Source organism: Triticum dicoccoides, chromosome 2A (assembly GCF_002162155.2).
Source record: "Triticum dicoccoides isolate Atlit2015 ecotype Zavitan chromosome 2A, WEW_v2.0, whole genome shotgun sequence".
NCBI lineage: Eukaryota > Viridiplantae > Streptophyta > Magnoliopsida > Poales > Poaceae > Triticum > Triticum dicoccoides.
The window spans coordinates 581526903-581547471 of record NC_041382.1 but is presented as its reverse complement, the minus strand read 5'-3'; the positions used below and the strand labels follow the sequence as shown (position 1 = coordinate 581547471).

General features: G+C 44.9%; 3 protein-coding genes across 3 annotated transcripts; 2 read left to right on the top strand and 1 right to left on the bottom strand.

Annotated features, from left to right (window-relative positions):
* The first annotated feature begins 1057 nt into the window (after positions 1-1057).
* On the top strand, positions 1058-2697 carry LOC119355504 (peptide methionine sulfoxide reductase A2-1). The gene is made up of 2 exons (XM_037622314.1): positions 1058-1458; positions 2208-2697. The coding sequence occupies exons 1-2, from the start codon at positions 1150-1152 to the stop codon at positions 2442-2444; spliced, it is 546 nt and encodes a 181-aa protein (XP_037478211.1). The 5' UTR covers positions 1058-1149; the 3' UTR covers positions 2445-2697.
* Positions 2698-3146: 449 nt separating this feature from the next.
* On the top strand, positions 3147-4528 carry LOC119355502 (probable long-chain-alcohol O-fatty-acyltransferase 5). The gene has a single exon (XM_037622313.1). The coding sequence runs from the start codon at positions 3340-3342 to the stop codon at positions 4372-4374; it is 1035 nt and encodes a 344-aa protein (XP_037478210.1). The 5' UTR covers positions 3147-3339; the 3' UTR covers positions 4375-4528.
* A 256-nt stretch (positions 4529-4784) lies between these two features.
* LOC119355501 (cyclin-T1-3) lies at positions 4785-12084 on the bottom strand. The gene is made up of 7 exons (XM_037622312.1): positions 11749-12084; positions 9921-10190; positions 8293-8374; positions 7496-7630; positions 7167-7342; positions 6933-7084; positions 4785-5808 (listed from the first exon to the last, which is right to left on the bottom strand). Exons 2-7 carry the CDS (start codon positions 10157-10159, stop codon positions 5129-5131), a joined length of 1464 nt encoding a protein of 487 aa, XP_037478209.1. The 5' UTR covers positions 10160-10190; positions 11749-12084; the 3' UTR covers positions 4785-5128.
* Positions 12085-20569: the final 8485 nt, after the last annotated feature.

The window sequence follows — 20569 nt, the reverse complement described above, 5'->3', positions numbered from 1 at the left end:
ATTTGAAAAAGGTTCATTGATTTTGAAAAAAAAATCTCAGATTTTCAAAAAAAGTTCACAAATTTGTATAGAGTTCACCAGATTTTGAAAAAACAAATCATGGTATGAAAAAGTTTATTCATTTTGTTAAAAAAATGTTCACCCATTTTGAAAAAGGAAACAAGAAAAAATAGAAAGAAGAAAAGAGGGAAACGGATGTAACAAATCACATCAGGAGAGTGTGTAGTTGGCCATAGTAGCTAACACTAAATGAGGAGACCGCTGGTTTGAATCACACCTGCGCACATTTTTTTGCAGTTTAAACAGAAAAGGGATAAACGGGCCAGCCCAGCGTGGAAGAGAGGGGGGGGGGGGGTGCCCCGTTTGCGTTTTTTACAGTTACATGCAAAAGGGTAAATGGGGTAGGCCCGTGCCGAGGGGTGTGTGCATCCATTTGCGAAAGCTGAAGTAATGGGCGCTGAAGACGCCGAATAGGGTTTGCGGACCGCGCTCGGGGGCTGGGGGTATTTGTGTAGTAAAGGTTTTCATTCTCTCAAGGGCCCCTTCAAATTTGATGTTTGATGCATATTGGGGTCCTTTTACTGATTATTAGGCAGATACATGTCCAATTGCATTGCATAGAAGCAATCAAATAATTAGGGATTACGTAAAGAACATGGGATGTGAGTCCATAGGTCTAGTGCCGCCCTCCCACATGTATGAACAGCTTCATCGGCACTTCTCCTAGCAAATGAAATTTTAATCCCTAAAATGATAAGGGACGCGATTTGATCTCTCTAACCACATGGAATCCCTAAAATGATGTAGCAGCATTTCTCATTCAATTGGAGTTTCTCCTCCTTATCTTCATTCCCGTCGAGCTGCAGTTGTATACATGTTCACGACCATGTAAACCTTAGTACTGAATTGACCCGAAATTACGAAGCCAAGCCATAAATGTGTGAACAATGCGGTGGGAATCGTGGACTGCATTGAACCACGGATTCGCACGGCGCAAGTGGCCACACGCCCACGTCACAAAATTCAATTCGACAGGCCTTATTACGAAACCTGGACATCCAGAGTTCCAGACCCGATCGACCACCGCGCGCCCGCCCCCTCAACCGATCAAACCGATCCTAGAAAAGTCCACCCACCACGGGCAACAGGATGTCGAGCACCGGCGCGGCGGGCCCGGACGCCGACGCGGCGGCCGGCGAGGGGCTGGAGCTGGCGCAGTTCGGGGCGGGCTGCTTCTGGAGCGTGGAGCTGGCGTACCAGCGGCTCCCCGGCGTGGCGCGCACGGAGGTGGGCTACTCGCAGGGGCACCTGGACGGGCCGACCTACCGCGACGTCTGCGGCGGCGGCACCGGCCACGCCGAGGTGGTGCGCGTGCACTACGACCCCAAGGAGTGCCCCTACGCCGTGCTCCTCGACGTCTTCTGGGCCAAGCACAACCCCACCACGCTCAACAAGCAGGTACGTGTTCACCGCAAAAAAAAAAAAATACAAGCAGGTAGGAGTACGTGATGCGATCACTCTACCGCTGCTCTTGCCGTAAGTTGGAGCGCATAGTGTGCCGGCCAAGCCGGCGGCCGCCGTTGGGAACTTCGGGTGCAGATCTCGTCGCCGGTGTCGCATGGTTCAATGGACCTGGCACGGGGTTGAGGGTTGACTTATTCTCAGTGATTAGTTGGTTCGCGTAGTTATCTGGCTCGTTAATACAGAGGAGCGAATATTCTCTCTTCTTCGGAACGAAATACTTTTATTTAAGATAAAGTAGACGATTTCAATCTCAAAGGGGATTCTTGTGGTCAAAGAGTATATAAGGCCTTTTAAGCCTTTTCTTGATTCGTTTGTATCTAGACTCGACATATTTTAGTAGGTATGTTCATTCATTTTAATATGTATGTAGTCAATATTTTGAAATAGCTAAAAGGATCATTGTATTGCCTCGGCGGATAGGAAAATTCACTACACACTTCATCGTATACACTTTTTAATGTGATCGATCCATAGTCCTCTGAGATTTCCGATGCACTGTCAACATTACTGTCTCCTTTCATAAACTTTTCTCACGATATGCACAAATTCTGAGAGTTCCCTCAAGTTGTTGATCTGACATAACAAATCTTCAGTGTCTCCCCGTTTTGCTATGGTTTTACTGCATGTTAGCAGCATTTGGCCTCCGCACATGGTTTACAAACCAATTTGTCGTTGCACTTCAGGGCAACGACGTCGGGACGCAGTACCGGTCGGGCATCTACTACTACACGGCGGAGCAGGAGCGGCAGGCGCGGGAGTCGCTGGCAGAGAAGCAGCGAGAGTGGAAGGAGAAGATCGTGACGGAGGTCCTCCCGGCGAGGAGGTTCTACCCGGCCGAGGACTACCACCAGCAGTACCTGGAGAAGGGCGGCCAGTCCGCCAAGAAGCGCTGCTCCGACCCCATCCGCTGCTATGGCTGAGCCTCAAGGTCATGGAGCACTGCCCCAGTCTCCGCCCGCCATTGCAGCTAGCTAAGCATCGCCATTAGCATCATAAAGGACACACCATCTGCCTGCCTGACTGTTGGTGTTACAATAAATAAACCCATGCGTGCAGCGTGTAAAGGTGAACTTGGCGCTTTTGTTTGCTCGATGATCTATGTTTATTTTGGTGTTTGCCGTGTACAAGTTTTGCAAGCGGGCATAATCCACTACCACTAGCGTTCAGGCTTCACTCCTCTGTATGGGCGTTTGAATTTGGGGGCGAATCAGCAATTCACCGTACAACCCGTGGGGCCCTGGCAATGAGATGCACTTGCGCTGTGTTTTCTCCTTAACTAGAAATCCTCATTCCATTCATTCAAAAGGGCTAAAGCTTTGATCTCTCACCACATGACACATGTGGTGAGCAATCCAAACTATTCAAAACAAAGCTTTAATCTCTCTCAAGAAAACTCCATTGAGGGATAATGGCTCCAGGAGGAGTTGTTGATCGCCTCAACCATCTGCTTCAATCACGTCGTTGGCTATGCCCCATTCTTGTTTCAATCCACTTGGGCTGTTGGGTGGGCTAGCATATTACCACTAGCATGTTTCCCTTTGGACGTTTGGTTCTGGCGAAACCGCAACATTATAAAATGATGACAGCGTCACCTCAAAAAAAAATGATGACAGCGGCGGGGCAGCCAAAAGAAGAAAATAAAAATGAGCCAATTATCGTGCTTCCATCTCCCAACTGAGCTTACACCGTTGACTCGAAGAAGACCACCACGAAATTCCCGATCTCTCGCGCGCTCCTGGATCTTGTAAACCTCTACCAGAAGGCAGCGCGGGTAACCTCCGGTGGCCGTCGCATCTGGGCCGACGACGATCAAGAATGTCCGGCGGCGACCTGCGCAGCCTGGCGGCGGTCTCGGCCACGGTGACCGCGGCCATGTGCTACGTCCGTTTCGCGGCCGGGCGCCTCCGCCCGGGCCTGCCCCGCCTCACCGCGTTCCTCCCGGTGCTCGCCGTCCTCCCGTTCCTCCCCTTCGCCTTCAGCGCCATCCACCCGCGCGCCATCTCTGGGTTCTTCCTCGCCTGGCTCGCCGAGTTCAAGCTCCTCCGCCTCGCCGCCGGCAAGGGGCCCCTCCACCCGTCCCTCCCGTTCCCCGCATTTGTCGCCGTCGCCTCCGGCCCGGTCAGGCTCCACGGCGACGGGCCCGACAAGGCTCAAGGCACGTCGTCGGGCCTGGACCTCGCCTCCTCCGCCGTCATGGCCGCGCTGCTCGCCGTCATCGTGTCGCTGTACTGGTACCAGGAGGCGATGAACCAGTACGTCCTGCTCACCCTCTACGCGTTCCACGTGTACCTGGCCCTGGAGCTGGTCCTGGCGTCGGCGGCCGCGGCGGCGCGCGCGCTGCTGGGCATGGATCTGGAGCCGCAGTTCGACCGGCCGTACCTGTCGGCGTCGCTGCGGGACTTCTGGGGCCGGCGCTGGAACCTCTCTGTCCCCGCCGTGCTCCGGCCGTGCGTGCACCGCCCCGTGCGCGCGCGCCTGGGCACCGCCGCGGGGGTGCTGGCGACGTTCCTGGTGTCCGGGCTGGTGCACGAGCTCATGTTCTACTACATCACGCTGCGGCCGCCCACCGGGGAGGCGACGGCCTTCTTCACGCTGCACGGCGCGTGCGCGGTGGCGGAGGCGTGGTGGGCGAGGCACGACGCGTGGTGGCGCCCGCCGCGGCTGGTGGCCACCCCGCTGACGCTGGCATTCGTGCTCGTGACGGCCTTCTGGCTCTTCTTCCCGCCGATCACGAGGCCCGGGGCCGACAAGCTGGTGATCGCCGAGTGCGAGGCGGCCGTCGCGTTCGTGCGGGGCGCCGGGGCCTGGGCGGCTGGCTCCGTCCAGTCGGTCTGGACTGAGCGCTCGTAGTACGGAGACGGCGGGTGCGTCACGCCTGATGCGCCCGCGAAGAATGGCTCGTTGCTCAGGCGGCAATTTTTGTGTGTATTGCGCCTATGGCTGTCGAGTTGTTATGAAAATGTACCGAAACAAATCGATAGCTTGGTTGCTCGTTTAATTTTTACTCCCTCCGTTCTAAAATACTAAAATAGATGACTCAATTTTGTACTAACTTTAGTACAAAGTTGAAATAGATGACTCAATTTTGTACTAACTTTAGTACAAAGTTGGGTCATCTATTTTGAAACAGAGGGAGTATATTTTTGCGGAATGGTTACTCGTTTATTACTCGCTTCTCACACCAATGAACTGACGATGGTTGACAGTACCAATGGCACACCCAAAATACGGAGCATCAGATCACAGCACCAGCATAGAAATGTGCCAATCAAATTTGTTTCAAATCCATATAAATGTCCCAATCCAAATTTGCTTCAAATCCATGTATTTAAAAAGTTATTTATATAGCCTTCGGGTGCAGGCCATGCAGCCTCTTTCCTATCGTTCCTCGACACCAAACTGCTGCCGAATGTTCCATAACCTGAACATGTACATACTCCTCATCTTTTCAAGTTACAGTACAGTACATTTCAAATCTCCCAACATAGGCAAACAAGCACCTGTATGTTCCCGCGATGCAAAAACTAGGTATCACGCACTGGCGCTCAAAACACCAGTTCTCAGTCCGTCACCGCTGATCACCCCCCACAATGAATACTTCATCTCATGGCCTCGGCCTCTTGATGTCTCTCTCGGCGCTGCGGTCATTGCTCCTGTGCTCGTGCGCGTCCTTCCTCTTCCGGTTGTCGGGGCCAGGAGAGCGGTATTCCTGGCCATCCAGGGACAGCTCGCCCTCTTCGGTGTTCTCCGCCTTGCGAGCCGTGTTCTGGTGATCCTCCCGGTGCGCGGGGTGGGGCCAGCTCTGCCTTCTGTCGTGTTTTTTCTCGTCCTCGGCAGCCAACTCCACGCCATGTTCCAGCTCCCTCTCAATCAGGTCATCATCATCCATGACGTCCACTTTCCTACCAGCATCGCCTTTCGACTTCCTCCGTTTCTCCAGCGCAGCTTTCACCTTATCCTTATCTATCTTTTTCATCGCATCCATCATTGATGAGGACATATTTGTGCCTTCATTGCTGTTGGTAGTGCCATCCCTTGCTTCACTCTTGGGTATCCTCTGGTTTGAGTTCTGCTTTTCAGGCTGAGGGTGGTCATGCCCATGACGGCCTGGTACGCTCGACTGTCTAGGTGCTTGATGAGTTTCATGGGCAGGAGGCTCCTCAGATTTCACAGGAGCATGCTGATTAACCACACTTGCAGAGCTGCCTTCGGTGTCATTCCCTTGTGAAGGTGGTGGTCCAACACGGTTCTGCTCGTAGAGCTCCAACATTTGGTTGCTAACCTCTGAAAACAAATGTCACAAAAAATATAAGAATGGTTCTTTGGTATGCATCTTACTTCACAACAAAGAGCATAAAAACCATCACCATGACAGAAATGGAGTAAAAGGAGCATCAGCTCTATAAAAATAGATATATATAATAACGGGCAATACTGCTCAGTACCGTTGCAAAATCACCAAGCTGAAAAATACAGTCTGCTGCTTAGTGTGGTCCCAGGTCCCACATGCCATCCACATGTTAGATGATAATTTCCAAACTATACCTCATTGTGATGCTACTAAGCAAATTTTCTGTATAACAGAAATGACAACAGGCAAGGGCTACCAGAAAAGTTGTCCTCCAAGTCAACACTCAACACCAACAAAAATACCTCAAGTCCCATAAATAAGGCTACCAAATACAAGTTCATAACAATGTGTTCGTGTCATGGCATTCCCTTGTGCATTCGTATCCCAGAACAATAATACTCCGTTTAGAAAAGGAGCACATCTTAACAACAAGTCAACAACTCGCATACCAAGGAGTTAAGGGGGGTTGTTTATTAGGCTTAATGTATTTGCTCATGGAACCTCTTGTGATATGTATATCAGTTTTGCCAAAGCACATCTAGATGTACCATAAGTATTGCACATCTAAGTCCTATCCCATTGATCTTACGTGGAGATTCGTGTGATACGTGTAAGTATTGCACATCTAAGGCTTTGTTGTTGTTGTTGCTGTTGTTTTCTTTTTATGTTTGATTGAGTTACTTAGATGTTCAATAACTAGGGCACAATATAATCTTGCGTGCATTGGCTTGCTGCGCCTCGATTTCCTAATACGCGCTGTAATGTGAAAAGGAAGTAAAAAAAACTAAGACAAGCTTGCTCGAATTATGAAAAGGAGGGAGTACTCTGTGCACCTCACAAAACACCTTGTGTCTCTGACCTAACCAACCTAGTTCCAGTATCATTGCTGAACTAAGATTAAGATGGTGATGAAATTTTGGCCATCCAATCTCATAAGCGCCTAAAGCATGGGAACAATTGCTGCTTGCTTTCAAAGGCATTTAAACTACTATCCTTACAATAATGCATAGTAAAATTGTGCAAATATGCAATACTGACTATGTATCTAGGGACCAACCTTCCAACTGACGTGGAGTTACATCAAACTCTTGCCACCAGACCTTTTCCCCGTCTGCTGGAAGCTTGACTTTGAGGAACTTTGCAGCAAGGAAGATTGCGCCGGCAGCAATATGATGGGGCTTAAATTGCAGGCAAAGCGAAGTGCGTAGCCTGTACACCCCTTTTAAGGTATAGTAAATAGGCATAATGGGGGATTACTATTTTTGTAAGGATAAGGGTAATTTCAGCATACCCATCATTGACAAAATTCCAGGCAACTTGAGCAAGTGCATTTTGAGCAACCTTGAATTTTTTTATTGCTTCAACCAAAGGCTTGTAAGGGTGGTGCACATTCATGTCAAAACCAAGTGTTACAAGCACAAGGCGCTCCCCGATCAAAAGAAGTTCCTTCTGTTGTTCATACACTTCCTACACACAACAACACAAACCGTTCTTGTCACAGTACTCAGGAAATAAAAATGCACCAGCTATAGAAGAGTTGCAGCTTTATGTTGTGAGGGAGAACAAGTACAAAAAAGATTATGTGTGCTATCAAGAAAATGCTCACAAAAATAATCTCACCTTCTGCTTAATTCGGGCGACTGCAGCAGGATCCTTTTTGTGGATGATCTCATAAGAGATGAGTACGACATCCTTCAGGGGTCTAGGTGTTTCTTCAACTTTACCCGCCAAGAACATGCAAACTGTGGCTATTGTCTGCAGATTATAATGAACTTACATTGACGACAATTTGCAACATGAAGTTGAGTATAAGAAAAATACCACCCCTAAAAAATAACATATTGCAAGCAGCATGCTCTATATTGTACGCTATCCAAGAAAAAAAATACTTAGGGCCGCTTTGATTCACAGGATTTCTAAAGCAAAGGAATAAGAAAAACACAGCAATAGAGTGTCATGTCTTCTTCAATACCCCAAAAGCGTAGGATTCTTAACAAGAGGTTGGAGTAGATGTAAATTTTCCTTCGAAATCTAATGCAAATGGATCAAGGGAGAATTTATGTAGATTGCAATCCTACAAATCAAACGACCCATGTAGACACAATCCTAAGGATTAGAATCGTCTAAAATTCATTAAGAAATCATTTGAATCAAAGATGCACTATAGTGTTAGCCTGCATGTCTTTCCTACAGAGCCAAACAAAATTTACCATATCATGGAATCCAATAAGATACATGTTCTAAGGCGACAACAAATCATTTATTCTTCTCTTTCACAATATGGGTGGCGAGCATCAATGTTTGAATACATGTTAGTATACTGCCTACCATGCATAGAAAACGATTTACAGATAAAGTAGAAAATATGTTGTTTGATAACAGACATATAAGCTCATAAAAATTTCAGCAAGGCTTACCTGTCTGTCATTTTTGGCATGAGATTGACGAAGGAAAAAACGATGACAAAATACTATAGCTGTAGCAATTGTTACTTGGGGCCTACATAATGAAGTAATTCATCAATAAGGAAAGAAAATACCGTAAACAACTATCAACCAACCCAAGAGAGCACAATTCATGCAGTAATACAACGGGGTCTTTACTGCTTCATAAACATTCATGGAGCAAATGTTCTAAGGGCACATAAAGGGCTATAAAACACTAAATACGGTTGAATATTTACTGTTCTACCTAGACAAGGATGTCATCAGCCATTGTTCCATGCCCGATAAAAACAAGTGGGCTAAATGTAACAAATCAATGAACATAACACTGGGGTAAGGGCCAATATGTTACGAATTCTCTATAGTAAAAAAATCAAAGAATATAAAGGGACTATATGTTAAGAACTTATTCCTTAAAATGCCGTGTGCTGATGAAGAAAACATCAACCCTTTTTTAAGGGAAAAACTGAGTAACAATATGTTAATAACTTATTCCTAAAATGCCATGTGCTGATGAAGAAGACATTTTTAAAGGTAAAACCTGAATAGTAGTGTCATCACAGGCATATCTAGCAACTTTCAAACATAAATATCATATTAACAAGCATGTGCTAGCAAATATCTCAGCTGAACAAATTAAACATGGCTTGATAATTGAGAGCTTTACCATCAAATTATTCACATCAAATAGTGCTAAATTATCTCTGAATGTTGTCACAGAAATAAAGTTAAGATACAAAGCTAACAAGCATGGAGTGCACATAAATGCTCAAAAATGCTTAGGCAGAAGAAAAACTGGACAGGTCAACGATCAGATAATTATCAAATATCTAACATAGTACATATATCGCATGATTAAATAAAAACATTTAGTCCATATAGTCAAGTAAAATGCCAGGAAAAAGCAGACAAGTTTTTCTGGATGGGGAAATGATTAAACTAGCACTTGAGCACTCAGCATGCTTGGCAACCTATCATGTAAGGACACTATGTTTATTTTAAACCTATGCGTCATGTTCCCTCGATCACCAGAGGTGATGCTTGTGTGATCTTCTGAATAACATCTGCATCCCTAACATCTTATGTTTTTAACAAACATACCTCACAGTGTATGCTTTAGCTATTCCTCCCATCAAATATTATCATTAAATGTATGTTGATTCGCAGCCTAAGAGTGTCTGAGCATGTCAGACACTTGCCTAACTAGGTCAAACAGGCAAAGTGTGTCAGGGTTTGGCTTCCAACTAAACAGGCCCTGACAATCTGTCCATAAAGGTTATAGAACATAGTCATGCACAGTATATACAAGAACTGTCATAAAAAAATGCAATCATTTATGCTTTAAGTGTGCAGTGTACTTTCCTCAGGTTTTGAAAATAAAATGAGGGTAACACCAATCATAAAGTATCTCAGATATTCTTAACGGGAAATGAGAAAGAAACAAAAACTGCTTGAATGAAATTAAGCTATAGGAAAACATCCAGTTATCTGCAGAAACTTGAAAAGAACTTTCAAGATTCAAATAATACTGCTAAAACATCAGGTATATTACTCAGTAAAAGATGTAACAATAAAATACCCATGGTACAATATATTCTTACACTTTAAGCCTCATCCCGAAATCCTGAAGGAAAGTGCAGTATGACTTGCGAAGGTAAGACTCCTTCTTTAAATCAATACCATCTCTCCTTGAAAGGGAATTCTCTTCTATTTCTTTTCTACTAAAATACCACGAAGCACCAAGTTGATCACCTTCCACACGTCTATCATAGGGAGTTGTATAAGGGCTGTTCTCTACAATTCCATGATGTGAAGAATCACTAGTCTGCATGATATCCATCTATGATTTTCTTCTTTTCTTACAAAAAAACCTGGCAAAGAGAGAGATATAATGTCACCATTGCAAACTTAGTACCATATAAGCATACATAAACGGGATGGAAGGTGCAGCTATGCACGTAGCAAACTGCATACATATTTTGAAATTTAACATACAGTAAGTTGCGAGGAGCTAAAGGCATCAAACTATATTCCCAATACGTGCAAAGGATGGGTGCTATATAATAACAATGAATCCATACAGCTTTGATTAACTGCTTGTCCTGTCCTTCATGGAAGCCCAGTAATTCAAACAAATTTGTGACATGTGGAATATAACGAACGGAAGGGGTTTCTTAATTACAGCGATGAGTCAGGGCCAGGAGGACCACGTGAAGGCACCAAAACTTGGCTTGCGTCAGGGGCTCAGGGCATTGGCGGGAGATGCTGGCGGCGATGGCGGTGTGTCAGCGCTAGGCTTAGGTCGCTATGTGCAAGAGGAGATGGGTCGAGGCGATTTTTTCCATCCGGGTCAGCTGAGTCCAGTGGTATTTGCGGGTAATTCTGAGCAACTCATCGTTTGGCTAGATCTGGAATCCTGGAATCCCTCGCTCCAGAAATTTGCATACGCCTAGCCCAGATATACCAATTCAGCTCACAGAGTTATATCGTTCGGGGCAGTCCATGTGCTCCGTCCGCAGAGTTGGGAGCTGGAGGGCTATGGAGTGGGGCCTTAATCACCCCATAAATCAAATTTTTGTACAATAAAATAACCCATATTTCCAATATTAAGTTCATTACAATTCATGATCGGTAAAATCAACTTAAAAAGCAATAAATACTGCAACACAAAGTGTGCTCCTGCCAAATACGAGACGTAACAAAAGGCAATAATCACGGTTCAGATTTTTCTGATGATCATGAAAGTCGAATATCAAATCCTTTGACAAACTTGTTACAAGCAGACAATGGTAGAGGAAAGGTATCTTCATAGTTATTGAGTAGGTAACCCAACGTGAAACCTACTGGAGAGTTCAGTTTACAAGTGTGTTGTGTTCTCAAGGTGTTTTCCCAGCTACCGATCAAAGCACAAGTTGTTAGTAGCTTCACTGAATGTTAGAACTCAATACAAGAGCAAAATTTGACCACCTAACTGACATTGTGCAGAAGGGATTAAACTAGATTATAAAGCTAATAAGTTCAAACATGAACTATCCCACTCCAGACTCCACCCCAACACAAAAGTAACACAATTATCTAAAGCAACACAACGCAAAGCTGCACATTTTTTTATGCAACTGTGGGAACCTGCAAAACTCTCAATTTTATACTTACAAACCTTTTTTTACAGTATGTCTGGTTTCGATCTGATCCGACAATCCTAATGGCCTAATCTTATTCCCTGACTCTTCTTTTGCATGCCTCAGGAAAAAACTCTGTTTTTACAGTATATCTAATATAAAAACCTTATTAGTAGGACATCCAATTTGCCTTGTCCATCTATTGCATTCCAAATTAATCATTACACACTATAAAGAAAACCGAATCTGCCACCAAATTGATACAGACTCGGCAGATTTCAGGCATTTATCAGAAGTAATGGGTCCATACCTTGCTCGGGAGAGGTGGAACCGGCGCGGATGGGAGGTTGCTGGAGGGGCCGGCTGGCGGGCAGCTTCCGGAGGTCGTCGTGAAGAAGCAGAGGTGACCTCCTGCCGCCGTCGCCGAGGGGTCGCGGACGAGGCGTGGAGGGTGTGTGCGTGGGGGGCTGGGGGGCGAGGGAGATAAGAAATCAGGCGGCGGCGTGATATTGCCTGTGGCCGGCAACGGAGGGGGAGCGGACGGGGCGGCGGCACAAACCCTAACACCGCCGCATCGCCTCTGAGGTCGCGTGCGACGGGGAAACGAGGGGAGAGATGGGATTACGGGAGGTGTTTTTTTCTTTTCTTTGACGGGACGGGTGGTAGTTAAGAACGATAAGCGACGGTGCTGGCAAATAAGCCGGAAAAAATCAGCTGGTTTTTTCATTCCAATCTATACTTCTGTACATTGAAGGGTCAACTTTTTAAATTCTTTTTACAAATTACTAGTAAACGTGCCCGTGCGTTGCCACGGATGACAATGCAGTTGAACATTAAGTTATATGGATAACTTCTTGAGGATGGAATGCATGGATAGTATCATGAGATGATACTAAAACCAACAAAATATTCTTCAACCATTATAATGCATGGATAGTATCATGAGGTGACACAAAAATTATTCAATCATTGATAGGGTAGGCGCATCAATCAGTCTTGTTTCAATTTGGTATGGAGCAGATTTTTAGTTTAGGTATTGTTCGGATGTCCTTCAACTTCATGCTTCGCCAACTACGCGGATCGTAGGAAGTCGAAATCACATAGCTTAATACTCCCTCCGTTCCAAAATATAGCGCGTCCTCGGTTTCCGTGCTTCAACTTTGACCATTAATTTAATCAACAAGACCGACTGCGGCGGGCGAAAAAATTATACCAATGAATTCGTATTCAAAAAAAGTTTTTAATTATATAATTTTTGATCCCGCCGCAGTCGGTCTCGTGGGTTAAATTTATGGTCAAAGTTGAACCTCGAAAAGCGTGGGCGCGCTATATTTTGGAACGGAGGGAGTATATTTTCGACGACAATGCCATCACCAAGTTGTGTAACACTTAGTTGCGAAACGAACCTGGTCAAAGCGCTAGCCATGACATCACCATTGTTCCCTTCTCACGAGCCCGCCAGGGCCGACCGCCATCCCTCCAGCTCATTCTATTCATCTGCTGCCCTGCCATTGCCTGTCGTCGACTTCCTCCATCCCGTCTCAATCTTCCACACCATTGGCCTCCTCCCCAACATCGCCATCTTCCCCGGTATAGATAACCTCCTCAACATCCCCATCGTCGGCCTATGCTATGTTCATGACGAACCCCTCAACCAACAGAAGCTGACCATCACGTCCCAAACGGTATGGCCCTTCCCCAGAAGCTGGAGCGTGGCACTGAAGCGTCAACATTTCTAGACATTTCCGAAACCCCGACACTGCCATCTTCCCTGGTATAGACTACCTCCCCATCGTCGGCCTATGCTATGTTCATGACGAACCCCTCAACTAACAGAAGCTGACCATCACAACCCAAACGGTGTGAAAGTTCCACGAAAGCTAGAGCGCGGTGCCGAAACTTCAACATTTCTAAACATTTCCCAATAGGCTTACATGTATGCTTCTTGCCCCAGAGTTGCCACCCCGTGGAATATTTTAGCAATGTTAACTTTAGCTAGAAATATATATCTCCTCTAGTAATAGCTCATATAGAAAAATGATGGTTTTCACTTCTATACTCTGCATGTAATCTTTCATCAAGCTCCCACACATAGATATAAAATCACCACCATTTGACATTCAGTCATCAATTATAATATTTCTCTAATGAACCTTTTTATTCTATTTTTTGCTGGCTCTAGTATATCATAAATGCTAAAATGAAGAGATTTGAGGATATGTTATAAATTTCAGTGTTGCTACATCTACAATCCATATAATAAACAATAGTGACCCGTAGCTCATACATGTACAATATCCATGTTAGAAGGTTCGTCACTCTTTCCTTCTCCATCCTTGCTACAGTTAAGAGAGAGAGTATGCATACAATGTGTTATCCTTGCAATATGAGATGCAAAGCACAGACCCACAACGGTATTTCAAATAGGCACAAGAGAGAGAATATATTGCATTACTTCTATAAGAAATATAATAGTTTGAATAAATTGGTATCCAAGTTTGTCACTTAAAGAAACATGTTTCCTGTAATCTAGACACTTGAAGCGGGCAAGCAGCTAAAATAAACTTAATATGAAGCTCTACAATTCTCCCATTGGTTCTGACATACTGCAATTCCCTCGTTGGTCCTGACATATTGGATCCTTCATCATGCATCCTGGGTTAAGGTGGTTATACTTTCCAAGGAATTTAAAAAATCTTCTTGCTTCACTTGCTTGTTACCTGTCATACAATGTGTTATCTCATCTCAACAAATATTGAAGGACTAATAGACACAATCCTGGGCTAGTTGAAGTGGTTTCTGCAAAAGGAAAATCATAATATTACAAATTGCAAGCTGTCCAAAGAGAAAAATCAGGTTAACTTGACGATTTGACAGTTACAATACTGAAGAAACTGGGATTTACAAAGTCAACTGGTACTAAATAATGAAGCAGAATCAAGTTGTACATCCACTTCTTTCTGTTGTGAAAAAACTTATGCATCATGCAAAACACTGAAATAACTACAAAATTTGCACAAATAGAAATACCAAGCTTGTGACACAGTAATCAGGTTATCCTGATGGTTATCAGGTAAAGATATGGGCGGCGCTACGCGGTCGGCTGGCAGATGTGTTAGAACCATCCGCCCCATGGACCTTCGTTGGATCAGCGTGCTAACAGTCGTCGGATGTAACAATCGCATCCCAACTGACCCCTCTTTACTTCTCGCAACAACAGCTCTGTTTTAAAAACAAAGCCCCTGCCGACCGTCCCAACCGAGCTGCGCCCAGCGCGGCGCCGCCCCCAACCTCCGCAAAACCAGTTGCGTCGGCGTGCGGGAACAAGTAGTTCTTCTAGGCGCCTCTCTGCAACGTCATGGCGCACCATATCGCGGACAAATGATTGGGCCCGGCGTAGATCGACCTCACATAGGGGCCTTGCTTCGAGAACAGTCACGGCAATCCTTCTCAACTCCGACCGCCGATGGGGGGCTTCCGCCGCGAGCTGGAGTCTCATCCTGGTTCACCCCCTCCCCCCTCCCCGCTTCCACGGTTGTGTTTCCTAAAACTCCTTCGACCAGATCGCATCAGGGGAGCTGGGTGAGTTTCCGACTCTAGAACATGCACACATGTGTGTCTCTAAAACACATGAAGCCCTATGTGTGTTGTGCAAACAAGGAGCTAGAATTCATTTTGTTTTCATGTGCCCCTCCCCCCTATCTGTTTCATGTGTCTCTGAAACATGATCCCCTCTATTTTTTAGTTGCATTATGAGATGATTGCTACTTGTTGTTTGTCAACCTATTTGATAAAAAAGCAAAATAAATCACTCATGTGACAAATGCCTCTGATACCATTTTGATTGTGTATACCACGGTGAGTGAAAAATATGTGTCTAATATATCTGTGCACCAGAAAAATATTTTGATTGTCCCTGAAACATGACAGAAGCCGTGCACCTGGATTTTTTAAACAACATAAGAACTGTTGATTCCATGTAGATGAAAAATGACCGTTTCACAACACTCTATTTACACACTCTATTTACAAAAATCATGTGCATCATTTGCATGAAGCTGGGATTGAAGGGGAAGAGAGTTGTGTCCAAGGGAACATTTTTGTTGATGGTGGTGAAGATTCAGATGGTTTGTTGCATGTTGATGATGTGATGCAAGATGATTCGGCTGATGAAGATGTTTCATCACAGTCGCTGCTGCCCTATGTTGGCATGGTGTTTGACACAATTGAGGATGCCCGGAAATTCTATAGTGACTATGCCTTCAAGTTGGGGTTCGGGACACATATATTTTCTACAAAGTACAACCAGAGGGGCTAGGAGAAAGAGGATGCAATATTGATCAAGAAGGGTCTTTAGGTGTATGTGTGCTAAAAAGCCCGATAAAGCGAAAATGAGTACCACCTCATAGAGCATTGCGATGGAAAAAAACAACTCCAACAGGAAGCCTAGCACTGGAATGGATGTAACAAGAACACGTCATAAGAACAAGATGTGACGTCATGATTGTAAGGTGCATATGATTGTTGGGCTTAGGCAGGAGAGATGGACAGTGACTTGCTTTGTTGCGGAGCATACACATCCACTGATGAAACAACCGGAGCATGTTAGGTACTACCGCTCGCACGGCAAGATACCCGTTGAGGATTACCAACCCTTACTGATGTTGCATGATGTCAACCTATCAACTTCAGATTGCATGGGTGTGCTTGGTAGGGTCCATGAACATGACACCAAGATACCCCCGTATGTGGAGAGATGTTTCGAATGAACATGTAAAGCTCCGGCAAGCGATAACATTCCGAGACATGGATATGACAGTCCATTACTTTGAGAGGAGGAAGGCCGAGAATCCATAGTTCCTTTTGCGAAGCAAAAAGATCTTGCCACAAACTCCGTGGCTGCATTATTTGGGTTGATGTGAGAATAAGGGCATTGTACCCAAAATATAAAGAATATGTATTCTTTGATACAACCTTCTACACCAATAGATACAACATGCCTTTTGCTCCTATAGTCGGGGTCAACAACCACCTTCAAACCATTGCTCTCGGATGTGCCTTTGTTGCCTGGTGAGACTATTGAAATATTTAAGTGCGTGTTTGAGCAGTGAATGGTTGCAATGGATAACGAGCATCCAACCAACATAATGACCGATCAGGACCGAGCAATGGCAACAACTATTGAGCAGGTGTTCCCAAACATCTGTCATAGGTGTTGCAAGTTCCATGTGTTTAGCAACGCGTGTTCTAAGTTGGGGAGGCTGTCGAGCAGCGATGAGGCATTTGCAGATGTGTTTTACACTTGTGACAATCAACCGGAAACTGACGAGGAATTTGAGGAAACATGGCAGCACATGTTGCATTATTTTGAAGTGGCTGAAAACAAACACTTGAAGAACATGTGGCGTACAAGGCACATGTGGGCTCTAGTGTACTTCAAAAACAATTTCTTCCCGTTCACGAGCACGACACGCAGGTCCAAGGGGCTCAACTCATATTTCAAGACATTGGTTCGTCCGGCTGATTTCGTTTGGAGGTTTGTGCAGAAATATGAAATATGCCAAGAAATGGTGCTTGATCGCGAGGACAATGTCGGCTTCATTGGTGAAATGACCGCTCCACCACTATACTCTTGGTATGCCGACTTTCGGTATACCAAAGCAAGAAACACAAAAAACTTTATCATGGGTTGAGTATCCGTGTGATCTGATTTGTGACCTTTGTTTTATTTTTGTGATGTTGCAGGTACGATATTGAGCACCAAGCTGCTGGTTACTACACACGTAGCATCTTTAGCAAGTTTTAAAAACAGGTGACTGCATATATCAGCTTCATTATCAACCAGGACACTGAGTACCAAGGGCAAGGCCTCCTATTCAAGCTACATCAAGCTTCTATGAGAACCCAATGCTCTATTCTATGCAAGTGGAGATGGATGAAGGGGTGTTTCAATGTAGTGGCCACTGCTTTGAAATGAATGGCCTGATCTATGCTCACATAATAAGGGTCATGGTGAACCTCAATGTGCAAGTTATTCCACAACGATACTTGTTGGAGAGGTGGTCTGAAGCAGCAACAACAAACATGGGTAGAACTGGGCGATTGCTGGATTTCAGGAACCCCTCAACAAACATGCTAAAATACAACTCCTTGTGCCGAAGGATAACATGGCTCGCCTCCAATGCATGTTGCAATGGTGATGCCTAGAAAATATTGGATGAACCGATAAAGGTTCTTGAGCCTGCCATAGCTGCGGCAAGGAGAGGAGTGCTGCCAGAACAACAAGCGGCGCAGCAGAGTGAACACCCAACACCACCCGCTGCCGCAACGGGGACATTGCATGATGACCTGGCACAAACTCATAGCTCGGAGGTGCTGCAAAACCCGGGTTATGTGCCTAAGAAAGGGCAGCCAACTGAAAGAGAGAAGAGAAAGAAGACACTAGTAGAACAGTGTGATGATGAGCAAAAGAAGAAGGTGAAACAAGAAGAGAAGAAGGCAGTGGCAGAAGGGAAGCAAAGAGCTGGAAAAAGAACTATTCGCTGCAAGTACTGCAATGAAGAAGGGCACAATGTGCTGACATGTGGACCCCTCGAAGTTGTGACAGAGGCGGTGGCACCACCACCTAATTTCAGTTCTGCTCTGAGGTGGGACATGTTGTACCATCTTGTGTGTACTTGAGAGCCGTGATGATAAATGATCCAAAAAATTCCCAAGCATCGCAACTCAAACTCTAGGGAGAAAAAAACGAGAGAATAGAGGGAAAAGTTCTTGCTCCTAATCGAGATGTTTTGCATTTTCTTTTCAGCCTCCCTTGATGTGCTTGAGCAAAAACATCCATAACTTATTTTTTGCAAATTTGATGATGTATTTAGGTTCTATTCAATTTGAAACCTGTGTTATACAAAAAAAGAAAAATACTCCCTCCGTCCCAAAATAAGTGACTCGACTTTGTACTAGCTTTAGTACAAAGTTGAGTCACTTATTTTGGGACAGAGGGAGTAATAGTGATCATATTGTTATGTGTGCCTAGATTTGAGACATACAAGAGAGCTCCGATTTGTGTTGCTTGGGAACACAAATATTTCTTATCTGTCATATTTTCCGAACATATGGGAAAGAAAAAGAAGGTTTGTATTGTGAGATTCCTCCAGTGGCATGTATGTGGAGGAAATATGTCCTAGAGGCAATAATAAATTTATTATTTTATATTTACTTATATCATGATAAATGTTTATTATTCATGCTAGAATTGTATTAACCGGAAACTTGATACATGTGTGGATACATAGAAAAACACGGTGTCCCTAGTAAGCCTCCACTAGACTAGCTCGTTAATCAAAGATGGTTAAGTTTCCTAACCATAGACATGTGTTGTCATTTGATGAATGGGATCACATCATTAGGAGAATGATGTGATGGAAAAAACCCATCCGTTAGCTTAGCATAATGATCGTTAAGTTTTATTGCTATTGCTTTCTTCATGACTTATACATATTCCTCTTACTATGAGATTATGCAACTCCTGAATACCGGAGGAACACCTTGTGTGCTATCAAACGTCACAACGTAACTGGGTGATTATAAAGATGCTCTACAGGTGTCTTCGAAGGTGTTTGTTGGGTTGGCATAGATCAAGATTAGGATTTGTCACTCCGAGTATCGGAGAGGTATCTCTAGGCCCTCTCGGTAATGCACATCACTATAAGCCTTGCAAGCAAAGTGACTAATGAGTTAGTTGTGAGATGATGTATTACAGAACGAGTAAAGATACTTGCCAATAACGAGATTGGACTAGGTATGAAGATGCCGACGATCAAATCTCGGGCAAGTAACATACCGATGGACAAAGGGAATTACGTATGTTGTCATAAAGGTTCGACCGATAAAGATCTTCGTAGAATACGTAGGATCCAATATGGGCATCTAGGTTCTGCTATTGGTTATTGACCGGAGAAGTGTCTCGACCATGTCTACATAGCTCTCGAACCCGTAGGGTCCGCACGCTTAAACGTTCGCTGACGATATAGTACTATATGAGTTATGTATGTTGGTAACCGAATGTTGTTCGGAATCTCGGATGTGATCATGGACATGACGAGGAGCTCTGGAATGGTCCGGAGGTAAATATTGATATATAGGATAATAGTGTTTGGTCTCTGGAAGGGTTTCAGAGTTCATCGGAAGGGGTTCCGGATGTTTCCCGAAATGGTTGGGTACAAGAACACTTTATTTGGGCCAAAGGGGAAAGCCCACAAGGTTTTTGGAAAGTGCAAAAGGAAGTTTTGCGGAGTCTAGGGGCCAGACGCCAAGGTCCCTGGCGTCTGGCCCTGGAGTCCGAGAAGGACTCTTGCCTTTCGGGTGAAACCGACTTTGTGGAGGCTTTTACTCCAAGTTTCGACCCCTAGGCTCAACATATAAATAGAGGGGCAGGGCTAGCACCAAAGACACATCAAGAATCACCAAGCCGTGTGCCGGCAACCCCGTCCCCTCTAGTTTATCCTCTGTCATAGTTTCCGTTGTGCTTGGCGAAGCCCTGCGGAGATTGTTCTTCACCAACACCGTCACCACGCGGACGTGCTGCCGGAACTCATCTACTACTTCGCTCGTCTTGCTGGATCAAGAAGGCGAGGACGTCATCGAGCTGAATGTGTGCTGAATGCGGAGGTGCCGCACATTCGGTACTTGATCGGGACGGATCGTGAAGGTGTACGACTACATCAACCGCGTTGATAAATGCTTCCGCTTTGCGATCTTCAAGGGTATGAAGATGCTCTCCCCCTCTCGTTGCTATGTATCTCCTAAATAGATATTGCGTGAGCGTAGGAAATTTTTTAAATTGCATGCTACGTTCCCCAACAGTATGATCAATGTACCGTGTGTTTCTTGTTGCGACATCATGTTTCCAATGCTCTAAAAAGTTATTGTATAGAGGAATGATGGTTATGTAGATACATGATGGTTTTGGTGTGCATTTTTGCAACAACATGTTTCCTGAGTGCACATAAAAAATATATATCATGTTGCAAGGCATGTGTGGTTATGGTAGGTTTCACTATTGACAAAAAATGTATACCAGTAAAGCAAAGATATAAACTGCCAAAAATGTGGCTATTTCATTACCATCTCTG